The following is a 15,536-nucleotide window of genomic DNA, read 5'->3' as shown; positions in this document are numbered from 1 at the left end:
AGCTCACACACTGCTCTCTCAGCCTCAGACACGCACCAGCAGAGATGGGCCCCATGGGTCAGTCAACTCTCACCAGGGCTGGCCACACCTGTCATTGTTCCAGGATCTCAGGTTGGTCACTCTCCAGACACCTGGCCTGCAGGTGGCCCCTGGAGTCACACTGAGTCATCTTGGGGTGGCAGATGTGGCAGGGGTCATGGGAAAGGGAAGCCAGTACCATTGGGCCACTTGCTGTCATGTTGCTGCAGTTTGCATAGAAGCACTGCTGCCTTGAGTGTGAGTGTGTGTGTGTGTGTGTGTATGTGTGTGTGAGAGAGAGAGAGAGAGAGAGAGAGAGAGAGAGCTCCCACTTTACCCCACTTACGAGACTTGTTTGAGCCAAGGTCCAAGCTGACTTGCTAAGCTCTTGAGGGCCAGACTCTCCCCTCCTGTGTCCAGTCGTCCTTGCAGCTTCTCAGGCCCAGGGGAGCCTGCTTTGACTCAGATCCTCTGGATGGAGCAGCTGCTGGGTGCCTGCTTCCCAGGGCTGCGCCTTGTAGGATTAATCCAGATAAAGGAAGCACTGTTTGGGGAAGACCCGCTCTTCTGCTGTGGGCTCTGTCTTCTGTGAGGCGGGAGGACTTCTGTCTTTCAGTGGTGCTGCAAAAGCCGTTTCAAATACAGTGTGACCTCTTATAGGTGTGTCCCAGAAGAGTGGTGACTTGTCCCTGGCATTTTCAGTCTCTGGCCAGGGCTGCAGAAGGAAAGGAAATTCCAACTGCCACTGCACAGGGGGGAGCCTGTTTATGAATGATGTGCTGAGCTGCACCTGGTCTTTCTGTCACCTGAGGTGGGTGAGACAGGCTGCAACAGTGAAAAGTACCTTGATTTCAGTCTTGCCTTTCCATGCTTCTGGAAGTCCAAGGCTTGCACTTCTAACATTCTGATTTGGTAGTGGTGGGAGGAGGGAGCAGGGGGGATTCAAGCTCTGAGCCTGCTTTGGAGAACTTTGCAAAAGAGGTTTGGCAGAGGTTTGCTAAAGGACAGGCCTGGGGACCCTGGGATGCAGGTTGTGGTCACAGTTCAGAGGTGACCACAAACTAAAAATAAATAAATAACTGGCAGTTTCAGCCAGAAAGTCTTTTTTTTAAATTTATTTATAAATTAAAAACCATAGGATAAGAGGGATAAAATTCCACACATTTCCCATCCCCTTCACTGGAAGCTTCCCTATTCTTTATCCCTCTGGGAGTATGGACCCAGGAACCTTATGGGGTGCAGAAAGTGGAAGGTGTGGCTTTCGTAATTGCTTCTCCTCTGAACATGGGCATTGACAGATTGATCCATACTCCCAGCCTGTTTCTGTCTTTCGCTAATGGGGCAGGGATCCAGAGAGATGGGGTTCCAGGGTATATTGGTGAGGTACTCTGCCCAAGGAAGTCAGGTTGGTGTCATGGTAGCATCTGTAACTTGGTGTCTGAGAAAGCATTAAGATATAAAGAAGAACAAAGTGAACAAAGTCTTTTCTTTTTTATTTTTATTTATTTATTTATTTATTTATTTTTTTGTCTCCAGGGTTATCGCTGGGGCTCAGTATCTGCCCTACAAATCCACTGCTCATGAATACCATTCCCCCCCCCATTTTGTTGCACTTGTTGTTATTGCTGCTGTTGTTATATAGGACAGAGAGAAATCAAGAGAGGAGGGGACGACAGAGAGAAGGAGAGAAAGATAGACTCCCACAGACCTGCTTCACCTCTTATGAAGTGACCCCCCCTGCAGATGGGGAGCTAGGGGCTCGAACCGGGATCCTTACATAGGTCCTGGTTTTTTGCGCCATGTGCATTTAACCAGTTGCAATACCACCTGGCACCCTTTTAAAAATTTTAAAAATATGTTTATTATTTTTATTTATTTGTTTATTATATAGAGACAGAAGTTGAGATGGAAGAGAAGATAGAAAAGGAGAGAGAGAGAGAGAGAGAGAGAGAGAGAAACACCAGCAGCTCTCCTTTACTCTGCAGGTGGGAACCAGGGGCTTGAGCCTGGCTTTTTGTGCTTGGTAACGTGTATTCAACCAGGTGTGCCACCACCCAGACCTGGCCAGAAAATCTTTCAAGGAAGGATTTCATCTAGGAGCTTTGTGGGGAAATGTGACATGGGAGAATGTGATGGCATGCCATGGCCAACACACTCAGAATGACCACTTGTTGGGCACTGGGGGGGGTGTCTGAGTCGGAAATGCCCCCCCCAGACTTTCAGCCTGTAGAGCCCTTGACCCCTGTGAGGATTCTGAGGGACTCCCCCTTCTGTTCCCTGGATGCATGTCTGGAGCTTGCAGGGACTGCTGGGCTGCTTTTAGCCCTTATGGGGTGTGACACAGGTCGTGTTCAGTGTTTTCTGGGCAAGCTTCGGCAGACTCTTCTGCACCTGTGTGGGCTGGAGGGTCCTTGCCTAAATCCTGGGGTCTTATTCAGTATTTGATGGAGGTGGTGGCCAGGGTCCAGCCCAAGGAGGAATCATCTGATTCTTGGTTGGGGCGCCACAGGGCTGCATGCTATACGTGCCTGGGGAGGGTTTGCCCTGACGCTGTGCTGATGCAGAGAAAGGTAGCCAGAGGCACAATGTCCTTGAGGATATGACATCCCTCCAGGAAGGGGAAGCAGGGCTTGCTCATGTCTGGTCTGCCCCCAACCCCACCCACCTCCCACACCTGTATTTGGCATAAATGTCGCCACCAGGTGGTTTTTCTTTTTCTTTTTAATTTTTATTTATAAAAAGGAAACACTGACAAAACCATAGGATGAGAGGGGTACAACTCCACACAGTTCCTACTACCAGAACTCCATACTCCATCCCCTCCCTTAACAGCTTTCCTATTCTTTATCCCTCTGGGAATATGGACCCAGGGACATTATGGGATGCAGAAGGTGGAAGGTCTGGCTTCTGTAATTGCTCCCTGCTGAACATGGGAGTTGACAGGTCGATCCATACTCCCAGCCTGTCTCTCTCTATCCCTAGTGGGATGGGGGTCTGGGGAAGTGGGCTCCAGGACACATTAGTGGAGTCATCTGCCCAGGGAAGTCTGATTGGCATCATGGTAGCATCTGGAACCTGGTGGCTGAAAGAAGAGTAAACATATAAAGCCAAACAAATTGTTGACTAATCATGAACCTAAAGGCCAAAATAGTGCAGATGAAGATTTGGGGTCTTGGTTTTGAAGATAGCTAGTAGGCCTATTTTAGATATATTCCAAAGGGCCCATGACTATACTAGTTTTTTCCCTGATCCTGACATCTGATATGCACTTTCCTGCATGCCACCAGATGTTTTCCTGTCCTCTCTTCACTTAAGAGATCAGCTCAAAAACAGTTAGCAGACACCCCAGGCATTCCATCCTGGGAATCAAAGGGATGTCCCAGAAGCCTTCTCCTCAGCTGTAGTTCAGAGACTTTGATGCTGTTGGCCAGAGTTGAGTTTCCAGGTGGTCCTTCTCTCAGGACACACTCTGTCCCCACCATGTGGTCTGGCCTTTGGGCATCTTTCTGAAGAACTAACAGTGGCACAGAGGACCACTTTGGTCACTGACCTTTGTTGGACAGTACCAGCTGGCCTGGTGTCTCTGGTGACAGTGTGACTCAGGCTTCACGGTGTCATGGAGGAGAGGATGCCCTGTCCTGAGGCATCTGTCAGCACTGGGGCACCGCTTCCCATGGTCTAGGGGTGCCTGGTCTCTTCTCAATTCCTCCTTCTGCTGGACTTGAACCCACACTCCTGTAGACACCTTTGACTGGGGACCACCTGGGTCAGGGAGCTGGAGTCCCCTTAATGCCTTGGAGCCCCCACCTTGGCTCCAGGCTCTCCCCATGGACCTCCAAGGGGGCAGAGGGGCTGGGGGAGGTCCCAGGAGCTGGAGAGAGGATTGGGGGTGGTGGGAGTTCAGAGCCTATGGGGGAGTAGGGGGAGGCTTCAGAGAAAGGGCTGCAGGCAGGGAGGTGTCTGTGTGTTACAGCATTACTGTCATGGTGGAAGGTTCTGGACTGCCTGTGCACTGAAGCTAGGCATTCTCATTCAGCGTGGGATACACCAGGAGGGCTTGCTCCCTGGGTCTGGCTGACTGACCCCTTTCCATCTGGCCTGTGGACTTGGCTCTTCTGTCTTCTTCCACCTCAGAGCTGGAACAAGAGTCCTGCTTTCTCTGGGGTGTCCCTTGCCCCTCCCCCACCCAGAAAAGGAATAAATCTCTTCTGAAAATGGAGGAAGGAGACACAGAGTTCCAGATAGTGGCACTTAGAGGTCCATTCCCCTGTGGCCAGGAGGTGGCATAGTGCTAGAGCATTGGGTGTTCAAGCGTGAGGTCCTGAGTTCAAACCTGGGCATTGCATGTGCTAGAATGATGTTCTGGTTCTATCTTTTGTGTTAATTTTTTTTTTTTCAACCAGAGCACTGTTCAGCTCTGGCTTATGGTGGTGTGGGGGGATTTTGAACCTGGGATTTTAGAGCCTCAGGCATGAGAGTCTGTTTGCATAACCATTAAGCTATCTACCCTCTGCCCCGTGTTAATATTTTTAAAGGGTTTTTAGTAAGAATATCTCTTTATTTTATTTCTTTATTGTATTGGATAGAGACATAGAGAAATTGAGAGGGGAGGGGAGCTAGAGATAGAGAGACACCTGTATTCCTGCTTTATTACTGATGGAATTTCCTCCCTATAGGTGGGGCATAGGGCTTGAATCTGAGTCCTTGTGGCCTGTAGTATGTACACTCAACCAGGTGCCTGGCCTTTATAAATCTTTTTTTTTCAAGAAGGGCTCCCTCTGTCACAAGACTCTGCCCCCTCCCTTACAAGGAGCTGACCTGGCCTCCCAGCTGGCCTGCCCTCCACTTCACCCCTGTTTTTCACCTCTCCCCAAGACCACTAGTGTCTCTCTGCCACACCTATGTACACACACAAACACAAGAAACATACACAGACTTCCTTCCCATGAAAACTGAGCTCTTCAGAGATGACATGTCCCTTTGCCAGCCTCGGGGGACAGTATTTAAGTAGTTTGGTCAGTCTTGAGCTCAGAAACCTCAGGTGTTGGAATGCCATGCAATGAGTGGTCTGCTCCCACCTGGCCTGGACTTCCCCCTCAATCAGTTAAAGATAGCTCAGCGCATCAGAGGACAGAACTTGCATGCCTGGGGACCCAGATTCAATCCCTGGCACCACCCTATGGTTGCTCTGCTCTCTCTTTTTCATTTTTTACAATGCATTTATTTATTACATAAGAAAGGGGAGAGAGTGGTCTGGGAGGTGGCTCAGTGAAAAAACTTTGGACTCTCAAGCAGGAGGTCTTGAGTTCGATCCCCGGCAGCATATGTGCCAGAGTGATGTCTGGTTCTTTCTCTCTCCTCCTATCTTTATCATTAATAAATAATTTTAAAAGAAAGAAAGAGACAGAGAGAGAGAGGAAGAAAGAAAGAAGAAAGAAAGAAAGAAAGAGAGAAAGAAAAAGAAAGGGGGGGGAGAGAGAGAGAGAGATAGAGACTAGCACCAGAGCACCTCTCAGTTCGGGCATAGGTAGTGCTGGGGATTGAGCCTTGGGTCTCAGGCACACAGGTCAGTGCTCTAAGCCCGGGATCCCCACCTGCAGTGGGGAAGTTTCACAAGCAGTGGGGCACTGCTAACCGGTGTCTCCCTACCTCTCTCTCTATCACCCCTTTCCTTTCCTTTTCAATTTCTGTCTCTATCATAAATAAATAACATATTTTAAAGAATTATTAAATCAACCTTTTAAAATAGGTCTTTTAAAACAGGTTTAAAATTCTGAGCTTTTGGGGAACCCTGAGCCTGGCGCATAAATCTAGCCCCAGCCCTTGAGGCCAGCTCCCCTGACAGACCCTGAGGACCACATAAATATTTGTGAAAAGAGAGATGAGGCCTTTTAAGGTGTTTTTTCCTTCTCCTCCTGCTCACGCTCCAGAACCGCCTCTATGCTGAGCCCTGGGCTTTGGCTGCTTTGGCTGCTTCCCTCCTGCCTCTGTGTCCTCACCAGTGACGGAACACCAGGCTCCCACCAGGCAGGGCTCCCCCCACTGACCACAGACAGCCTTGAGATTTGGGGACACACTGAGGTCCCACAGCAGGGACACTGCTGCCTCCCTGCCTGGTGCAGAATGACTCTGGACCACCTCATGAAGAGGAAGGCCAGGTTGTCTCAGGAGGAGAAACCAGGGTACACACTCTGACACTGCTCCACCACCACCACCACCCCCACACAGCAATGTGCAAACAGGTTGTTGGGGTCTCAACTCTGGCCCCATAGTAAGGCTTTCTGTCTTCCAACTCAACCTGTCTCATCTTTTCTTCTTTCCTTCCTTTCTTCCTCTCTCTCTCTCTCTCTCTCTCTCTCTCCTTCTTCTCCTTCCCCTCCTCCTCCTCCTCCTTTTTCTTTTCTTCTTGTTGTCACCAGGCTTATCGATAGGGCTCAGTGCCTGCATGAGGAATCTACCACTCCTGGCAGCCATTTTTTCTTTTTCTTTCCCCCACCCCCTTTTCTATTGTATTAGGACAGTGAAATTGAGAGGACAGAGGAACTAGAGAGGTAGAGAGAGACTCCTGCAGACCTGCTTCACCACCCATGAAGCTTACCCCCTTGCAGGTGAGGAGTTGGGGCTCCAATACTGTTCCTTGTGCATGGTAATATGTGCGCTCAACCAGGTGCACCACCACCCAGCCCCCAGGCAATGAAATCTCACAGACTTCCAGAAGGTTCTGTGCATGATTGGGCTCAGGAAGTTCTGGGGCAAACCCTACCCCACTAGGGAAAGCTAGAGACAAGCTGGGGGTATGGATCGACCTGCTAATGCCCACGTCCAGCAGAGAAGCAACTACAGAAGCCAGACTTCCAGCTTTCTGCACCCTATAAGAATCTTTGGTCCATACTCTCAGAGGGATAAAGAATAGGGAAGCTTCCACTGGAGGGGATGGGGTATGGCATTTGGGTGGTGGGAATTGTATGGAATTGTACCCATCTTATTCCACAATCTTGCTGATCATTATTAGATCGCTAATAATAAAAGGAAAAATAAGAAAACACAAAGCAGAACTCAGACTGGGATTGGTGTATTGCACCAAAGTAAAAGACTCTGGGATGTGGGGAGGGTTCAGGTCTTAGATGTTATGATGGCAGAGGAGGACCTAGAGGGGGTTACATTGTTATATGGAAAACTGAAAAATGTTATACATGTTATACTGTATTTTACTGTTGACTGTAAACCATTAATCTCCCCAATAGAGAAAGAGAGAGAGAGGGAGGGAGAAAAAGGATGTGAGTTAGTTCTGGGGTCAGACTCAAGGTTTTCTGGGTCCATATGCTCCTTGACCTTCAGCTGGTGACCATCTGCTCTGCTCTCTTGCAGGCTTCTGACTGTCAGAGGGAGCTTAGAGGGTACAGCTGACTCCCCAGAATTGTGCTTGGTTGGGAGCTCTGGGACTTAGCTTGGAGCCACCTCCCGGAACCACATGATGTGACTGCTGGTGGCTGTGGGGGAGCACGGTTGGCCGGAGGCCCCACCATGCCCGCCAAGACGCCCATCTACCTGAAGGGCACAGCCACCAGGAAGGGCAGGAAACCGCGGCTGCGGGACATCCTGTCCCCTGACATGATCAGCCCCCCACTTGGCGACTTCCGCCACACTGTCCACATCGGCAAGGAGGGCCGGCACGACACCTTCGGGGACATGTCCTTCCTTCAGGGCAACTACGAGCTGCTGCCCGGCTTGCCACCACCACCTGGGCCCTGTGACTTCCTGCGCGCCCACAGCACGTCAGACGCGGGACCGGGGGACACACCGTCGCCAGTGCTCAAGAACGCCATCTCACTGCCCACCATCGGCGGCTCACAGGCCCTCATGTTGCCCCTTCTGTCCCGGGTCACTTTCAGCCCCAAGCAGGAGGCCCCGGGGCTGCCAGCTGCCAGCTGTCGGGGGGATACGTCCTGGGGCTCCAGCGGCTCAGCCTCACAGTCCAGCCATGGCCGGGACAGCCACTCATCCAGCTTGTCTGAGCCCGACCCTGACTGGCCAGCTGAGGACCTATGTCACCTTTCCAGGGATCAGGCCAGGTCCCAGGAGTCGCTATCAGACCTCACAGGCTCCCTGCTGTCCCTGCAGCTGGACCTGGGTCCCTCGCTGCTGGATGAGGTGCTCAATGTCATGGACAAGAACAAGTAGCCGCTGCCAGCTATGAACCTCTCTGTCTTCAGGGGGGCTAAGTGGGGAGGGCAGGAGATGCTCCCCAAGACAGCAGTAGCAGCTCACCCCACCCAAGACAGACACTTCTTCTTGGCCATTTTTTTGGGGGGAGGGAGTGGGTGCAGTTTGTGATGGGTTTAAAAAAAAAAGTTCCTACAAAATATTTTTCTACCTGGTACGGTGTTTGCAAAAACCGTTAAAAAAAAAAAGCAGAAAAAAAATTGTCTGGGCCAAAAAAGAGGAAGTGAGTCAGCCAGCTCTGCAGGTCCTCAGCTCAGTTTTGACTTGCAGAAATGAAGCCATCTGTCCCCACCCCTAACACTCTTCCCCTTCCTGCCCCCCCTCAAATGATACCTGCCACACCCTACACACATATACCCCAAGGGAGAATGTGGTGGCAGTTCCCCACCTGGGATGCTTTCAGGGCTCCAGGGAAATGTTGCATTGAACAGCCCAGCTTTTTGTTTTACTTCCTGGACTCTTTTCTACATACCTGTCAAGTCTCCCCCCACACTGGGGGGAGATTTCAGGGGTCCCCATGGCTCTTCTGCAACCCCACACCCCCATGTGACGTCTCTCTAGCTCTGTGTGTGTGCATTGTCCGCTCCATGTTGGCCAAGTGTCCCCACGCAAGCCAAGCGTTCCTGTAACTAAGTTATTTAAAGTTAAATGTATATTTTATGTGCCTTTGGCTCTGGATGGTGGAGTCTGCATTTCCTGGGTGTGACAGCCACCGCCAAGGCCACCATATCCCCAGAATGACTCCACTGAGGAACATCCTGCTGCCAGCTGCCGAGGACATCTCTAGAAACATGTTCACCCTCCACCTTATTTTTACTTTCCCTCCATCTGCTGTCACCCTTCCCAGCAGCCTGCAGTGGAGAGTCGAGTGGGCCAGGCTGTGGGCACCCCCCACCCCTGTGGTGTTCCCCCTGGCAGGGGCACCTATCACCCTGTGATCCACACACCACAATAAAGCGTGATGTGAAAGCCTCTGCCTGTGTCCTCATCTCAAACCTGGGGTAGTGAGGGTGCTTCCTTTCAGCCCAGAGCTGGAAAAGCTGTTTCTCTAAAGTGCTCTGGTGCCTTTAAAACGGGCAGGAGCGAGAGCTCAATGGGCAGGACACAGGCCTTTCATCCAGTGGCTCGGGTTCCCCTGGTTCACAGGAGAGGTAACATGGCGCTGGGGGAAACTCCTCTGGCATTGGGGTGTCTCTCCCTCTCTTTCTCTGTCTCTTTCTGAATGAAAAGTCAGCTGTGGTGGCTGGGTGGTGGCACAATGTGCAAGGACCCGGATTCAAGCCCCCAGTCCCCCCTGCAGGCAGAAGCTTCATAAGTGCTGAAATAAGTCTGCAGGTGTCTCTCTGTCTACATTAAAAAAAAAAAAAAGCAGGGCTGGCTGGTGGCACACCTGGTTCAGCACATATAGTACTAAGCCAAGGACCTGTGCAAGAAACCTATTTCAAGCTCTGTCTCCCCATCTGCAGGGCAACAGTTCATGAGAGGTAAAACAAGTGTCCAAGTGTCTATCTAGTGGCAATTTAAGCAAATAAAAATAAATAACGCTCTTATCTCTAGCTCTCTCCTCTATCTCTACATCTGTCTTTCTCCCCCACCTCTCTCTATTCTTCGTTCTCTCGTCTTCCTCTCCTTCTCCCTTCTCCCTCACCCTCACTCTGTCAATGCTCACAGAGGACGGGCCACTGGAAAGACCACCTGGAGAGAGACCCAGGAGAAAGCAACCCCATCACAGGGACCTTAATTAGAGCTGAGGACCACAGCTGGCAATTAAAAAGAAGAAGAATTTTTGAGAAAAAAACAAGGTCTAATCCATGTCTCCAAACGTATTACAAAGACACGGAATGGGGGTGCAGGTGGTGGCACAAAGGGCAAGGACTGGTACAAGGATCCTGGTTCAAGCCCCCAACTCCCCACCTATGGGGGGGGTCACTTCACAAGCAGTGAAGCAGGTCTGCAGGTATCTATTTTTTTTCTCTCCCTCTCTGTCTTCCCCTCCTCTCTCGATTTTTCTCTGTCGTATGCAACAACAGCAATAACAATAACAACAAGGGTAACAAAATGGGGAAAATGGCCTCCAGGAGCAGTGGGTTCCTAGTGCAGGCACTGTGCCTCAGCAATAACCCTGGAGGCAAAAAAAAAAAAAAAAAGACATGGAGTGAAAAAAGACTAGACTTTTATTTTTAATGTGTTTACAAATGTTTCTATGGATCTGAAATGCTTTTCCATAGTTACCTCTCCACTGTCTACCTTACAAGCCCTACAGAAGTGCATTATTGTTTGCTCCAATAAAGCAGTCACTAGAGCAAGCTTTTAAAACACAGTGGGTATAAAGTTAGGGAGGCAGCACACCAGACTTGCATGCCTGAGTCCCAGAAGTCCCAGATTCAATCTCTGGCACCGCCTCATGTCAGAGCTGAGCAGTACTCTGGTCTCCATCTATTTCTCTTTTTTTATTAAAACAAATATTTTTTTCAATATTAATTAAAAATAAATAAACTATAGTTGTCTTAAAGGGCATGAATATTTTTTTTTAAATATTTCCCTTTTTGCCCTTGTTTTTATTGTTGTTGTTATTATTGTTATTATTGTTGTTATTGATGTTGTCGTTGTTGGATAGGACAGAGAGAAATGGAGAGAGGAGGGGAAGACAGAGAGGGGGAGAGAAAGATAGACAACTGCAGGCCTGCTTCACTGCCTGTGAAGCAACTCCCCTGCAGGTGGGAAGCTGGGGCCTCGAACCAGGATTGAGATCCTCATGCCGGTCCTTGCGCTGAATGTGGTTTTTATCATAAGCACTCAATCCGGAACATGACTCCAGTGTATATTTTCTTTTTTTTTTTCCTTTTAGATAGAGACAAATGGAGAGAGAGAGTGTGTGTGTATGACAAAGGAGAGACACTACAGCTTCCCTCGGTGCAGTGGGGCCAGGCTTGAATCTAGATGGCACACATGACAAAGCAGTGCCCTACTCAAGTGAGTTACTGGATTGCCAGAAAAGTCTTGATCTATTTTCCCCTATGTTTTCCTGTGTGAAAATGCTTCATGATCTTTTTGACAAACCAGTACTACACCAGCCCCACTTGTACATCACTGATCAGAGCTGGCGCTTTGTGACATTTTCCATCTGCCATTTATGAGATTTTAATGCCCAAGCTGGTGTTAAAAAAAAATCAGGGAGCCTGGTGGTAGCGCAGTGGGTTAGGTGCACATGGCACAAAGCACAAGGACTGGTGCAAGGATCTCAGTTTGAGCCCCCGGCTACCCTCCTGCAGGGGAGTCGCTTCACAAATGGCGAAGCAGATCTGCACGTGTCTATCCTTCAGTCTCCCTCTCTATCTTCCCCTCCTCTCTCATTTTCTCTCTGTCCTATCCAACAACATCCAACAGCAACAATAACAATAATGAAAAAATGGTCACCAGGAGCAGTGGCTTCATAGTGTAGGCACTGAGTCCCAGTGATCACTTTGGAGGCAAAAAAAAAAAAAATCACCTTTCCCGTACACTTCCTAGCTATACCCAAACATACCATTCTAGGAACCCTGCATGGTGACACTGGTTAGTTCCTGATAGACCGTGTCAGAAATTAAACACACAGCTGCCCACAGTGACAAAGAGAGACAAGCACCTGAGTGTTGTTGGTGGTATAAAATGTGACACCAGTGTCACAGCCTTGTGTAGGGACAGCAGAGACACAAAGCTCCCATCAGCTCACTCCACACGGCAGGCAGCTGTCCCCAGTCATAGGATACTGACTCCACTAGCCCTGGCAAGTATGAGGAACCAGGTGAAAGAGTGTCTACTCTGGTATGTGGGCATCTGGAAGCTGTCCATGCAGGCGGCTGGAAGCAAAGTGACCCTGGATTCCACTGCCCGAGTCAGGATGTGCCCCCTAGCGCCTCAGATCCACATTTGTCCCCTAACAGGCCCTTTCCCAGATGACCTTGAACCCCTTTGTAACCAGATGCTGGGGGGGGAGGTTGTTGAAAATATGAAGTCACCCCAGAGTTTATGGAGAAGCCTTAACATAAGAGCCAGGGACACCCCAGGGCCCAAGGGTGCCTGATGGCATCCTCTGCAACTGGGAAATTCTGCAGAAACTGGCCAGGTGTCAGCCACACAGCTGCAAAGACTGGGGGCTGAGTCTGGGGTCTGCGTTTCCCTCTGGGGAAGATCTGAGGGGATGGGAGTGGGGTGGGGGGAGGGCTGCATGTCTACAAACCTGGCAGAACCCACCAGCTCCCCAACCTGTGAGTATGGGGGTAAGAGCATCGGTTCCCTAAGATTTGGGGAGGGAGGTAGCCGTCTCATTCTGCAACAGGCTGGACAATTTCTCCAAGCTGCACACCCCCTCACCTGCTCAGCTCTGCAGCCGGAAGCTGTCACAGACACTGCACAAACAAACTATTGTGACTGTACCCCCATACAACAGCCCCCCACCCCACCCAGCAGGCTGGTCAGGGCACCGTTTTTGTCTGGCTGGCTGTTCATCTCTCGATCACTCATTCAGATAAGGTGGTAAAAGTTTTATGATGGCTGCCCACACTTCATAAAGTCCTGCGGGCTGGGGGCCCCTTCATCATAGCCACAGAATAACCACGTTGTGAGCTGCTGGTTGACGGTGTCAGTGAGTCTGGCCACTTACTTTGCTTCTTTATTTTTTTTTTTTACTGTCTCATTGTACCTGCTGGGGGTGGGGTGGGGGACTACAGACATCTAGAGCTTTTACTTAAATGCTTTCTTGTTACTACTACTTTTCAAAATGTCTTTTAAGAGTTATTTTCCATTTGAAAACCCTCACTGTCCTTGAAACCCAAGGACCTAATGAGGGGGCACCTCAGTGTAGCTTTATCATCTATGTACAATTTAGAAATTATTTTAAAAAATCTTTTTTAATGTCTTTATTTGTTGGATAGAGACAGCCAGAAATCAAGAGGGGAGGGGAAGATAGAGAGGGAGAGAGATAGAGAGACACCTGCAGCCCTGCTTTACCACTCGCAAAGCTTTCCCCCTGCAGGTGGGGACTGGGGACTCAAAGCTGGGTCCTTGAGCGTTGTAACATGTGCACTCAACCAAGTGCACCACCACCCAGCCCCAGAAATTTCTATTCATTTCTGTTTCTATTGCAGAAATAGAAAGGGTGGGTCATGTCTTATGTAAATCAAATTTGTTTTTTAAAATGACATTGCAAGAATATTTGTAGCCTGTAAATAACCAGTCTTCTTTCTCAACCCCTACATGGGGTGTCCACTGTCCTCTGTGATGTCACACTGTGGACTTTGTGACAGTCTTTGGAATATGATCCTGTTCTCTACTGAGTTTTTGACAGAGTACCAGGGAATGAATTTGGAGCCATGACACATGACACTGCTGAGTGGGCTCCTGAATCCACTTCTTTTTTTATTTCAAGACAGAGAAGACAAGGAAAGACAAAGAGAAGAGAGACACCACAGCACAGCTCCACCATCCATGGAGCTCCTCAGGTGCCATCCATGATGTTCCCATGTGACTCTGGGAATCAAAGCCCTGAGCTCAGTTACGGCGAGGCATAGCCCTGGATGCTGGTGCATAGCCTTTGTGCCCTATGTGTGCTGAGGGGGGGAGGTGACACTGGGGTCTAAGGAGGCCCATAGCACAGGACAGTAGACAGAGCTGCTCAGGGCTCAGTGAAGCCTTTATTTTACTCTCTCCACCCCCACCCCTTCTTCTGGGCCCTGGGGGGGGCTGAGCCAGTTGTTCCCTGTGTCTGTAGTGGCCAGTGAGGGCCCCATCTCAGGTACCTGAGCACCCTGCTCCTTCCATTTTGGAATTTGGGGTGCAGCCTCTTCCTAGGACCAAACATGCTGATTTCTGATTCTTGTCTCACATACATGCCCATAAACAATGGTGGGTTCAGGAGAACAGTTCAATTTCTTTGAGAATTCAGTTTTGTTTCAACAAAAGGTAAAGGTGGGGCAGGGAAGAGAGGAGAGGAGAAGAGAGGAGAGGAGAGAAGAAGAGAGAAGAAAAGAGGAGAGGAGAGAGGGGAGAGAAGAAGAAGAAAAGAGGAGAGGAGAGGAGGGGGAGGGGAGGGGAGGGGAGGGGAGAGAAGAGAGGAGAGGTGAGTTGAGAGGAAAAAGAGGAGAGGAGAGGAGAGGAGAGGAGAGGAGAGGAGAGGAGAGGAGAGGAGAGGAGAGGAGAGGAGAGGAGGGGAGAGGAAAGAAAGGGGAGAGGAGAGGAGAGAGAAGAGGAGAGGAGAAGAAGAAGGAGGAGGAGGAGGAGGAAAGGAAGGAAGGAAGGAAGGAAGGAAGGAAGGAAGGAAGGAAGGAAGGAAGGGAGGGAGGGAGGGAGGGAGGATGGCCAGACAGGCGGCTCAGCTGGCAGAGCAGAGGACTGGCATGGGTGAGGTCCGGCTTCATTCCCTGGCATTATATCTGCAGGAGCAGCCCTCCCGGCTCCCTCTAGTTAAGTAAATAAAGGAGGAGGAGGAGGAATGGCTGCTGTTGCTGGGAAGTTATGCAGTGGGAATAGACTCTGGGCTTCAAGGTCAAAGCAGAGAGAGATGAAAAGGTGGCTTGAGGGCAGGTGGATGTAGAGATGACCATCATCAGCCACTGCTCAGGCCTCCGCTTATGCCTGGGTCCCCCCAACAGCACCTGTAGCACCAAGCACATTGGCCACTCGGCAGCCCTGACTGTCGGTTCTCAGGACTGTCCTTTCTGCAGCCTCACCTCTGCTAGACTGCCCTGCGCCTGCTGCCTGGGCCCCTGCTCTGTCCTCACACCCCTCCTGTAACAGCCACTCTCTGCTCTTTCATGGCTAGAGGGTGCTGACTTGGGGCATCCCTGCTTGGCTGACTCTGATTCTGTCCTCACAGCAAAGCGGAGCTCAAGCACTGACAGGTGCCCTGTGGGGGGCTGCTTGCTGAGTCCCACAGCAGGTCTCTACCAGAGTGTGCAGAGTGCATCAGGGGCATCTGTGTGTGCATGTGTATATGTGTACATGTGTGAGTGTTTGTGTGTGCATGTGAGTGTGTGTCCATGGGAGAGTGTGTGTATGTGAGTGTGCACTAGCTAGGCCTGGAGTCAACTCCCCTCTGGCCTCTGTGCAAAGGGGGATCAGTCATGGTTATTCAAAAGAGGAGAATGAAACCCAAGTAAACACAAACGCCTGGGATTACTTTTCCCTCTGAATCTGAACACCCCCGGGAAACTGCATTTGTAAATATTTACCATCAGTTGTGGTGGAGAATATTGGCTTCCTCAGCCATGTTGCTGCCAAAGAATTTCTTCGCCACCTGCCTGCTTGGTGCTCTGGCC

At 50.2% G+C, this 15,536-nt stretch overlaps 1 protein-coding gene and 1 long non-coding RNA gene across 3 annotated transcripts in view; one reads left to right on the top strand and one right to left on the bottom strand.

Moving 5' to 3' along the window:
* The window catches only part of CDC42EP3 (CDC42 effector protein 3), a 15,751-nt gene extending 6,538 nt beyond the window's left edge, over window positions 1-9,213 (top strand). Inside the window, exons 2-3 of one of the 2 annotated variants that reach the window (XM_060186916.1) lie at window positions 6,535-6,626; window positions 7,387-9,213. In XM_060186916.1, coding sequence (XP_060042899.1) covers window positions 7,543-8,199 — 657 coding nt within the window. In that variant the 5' untranslated portion in view covers window positions 6,535-6,626; window positions 7,387-7,542 and the 3' untranslated portion in view covers window positions 8,200-9,213. The remainder of the gene's footprint in view (window positions 1-6,534; window positions 6,627-7,386) is intronic. The other variant, XM_007520997.3, reaches the window with a different exon arrangement.
* Window positions 3,077-15,536, bottom strand: part of LOC132537461 (uncharacterized) — a 317,125-nt gene continuing 304,665 nt past the window's right edge. The window contains exon 3 of the long non-coding RNA XR_009548897.1: window positions 3,077-3,100. This is a non-coding gene — a long non-coding RNA (uncharacterized LOC132537461). The remainder of the gene's footprint in view (window positions 3,101-15,536) is intronic.

The sequence above is a fragment of the Erinaceus europaeus genome, chromosome 3 (genome assembly GCF_950295315.1).
Source record: "Erinaceus europaeus chromosome 3, mEriEur2.1, whole genome shotgun sequence".
Lineage (NCBI taxonomy): Eukaryota > Metazoa > Chordata > Mammalia > Eulipotyphla > Erinaceidae > Erinaceus > Erinaceus europaeus.
This window is presented reverse-complemented; position numbering and strand designations above follow the sequence as displayed.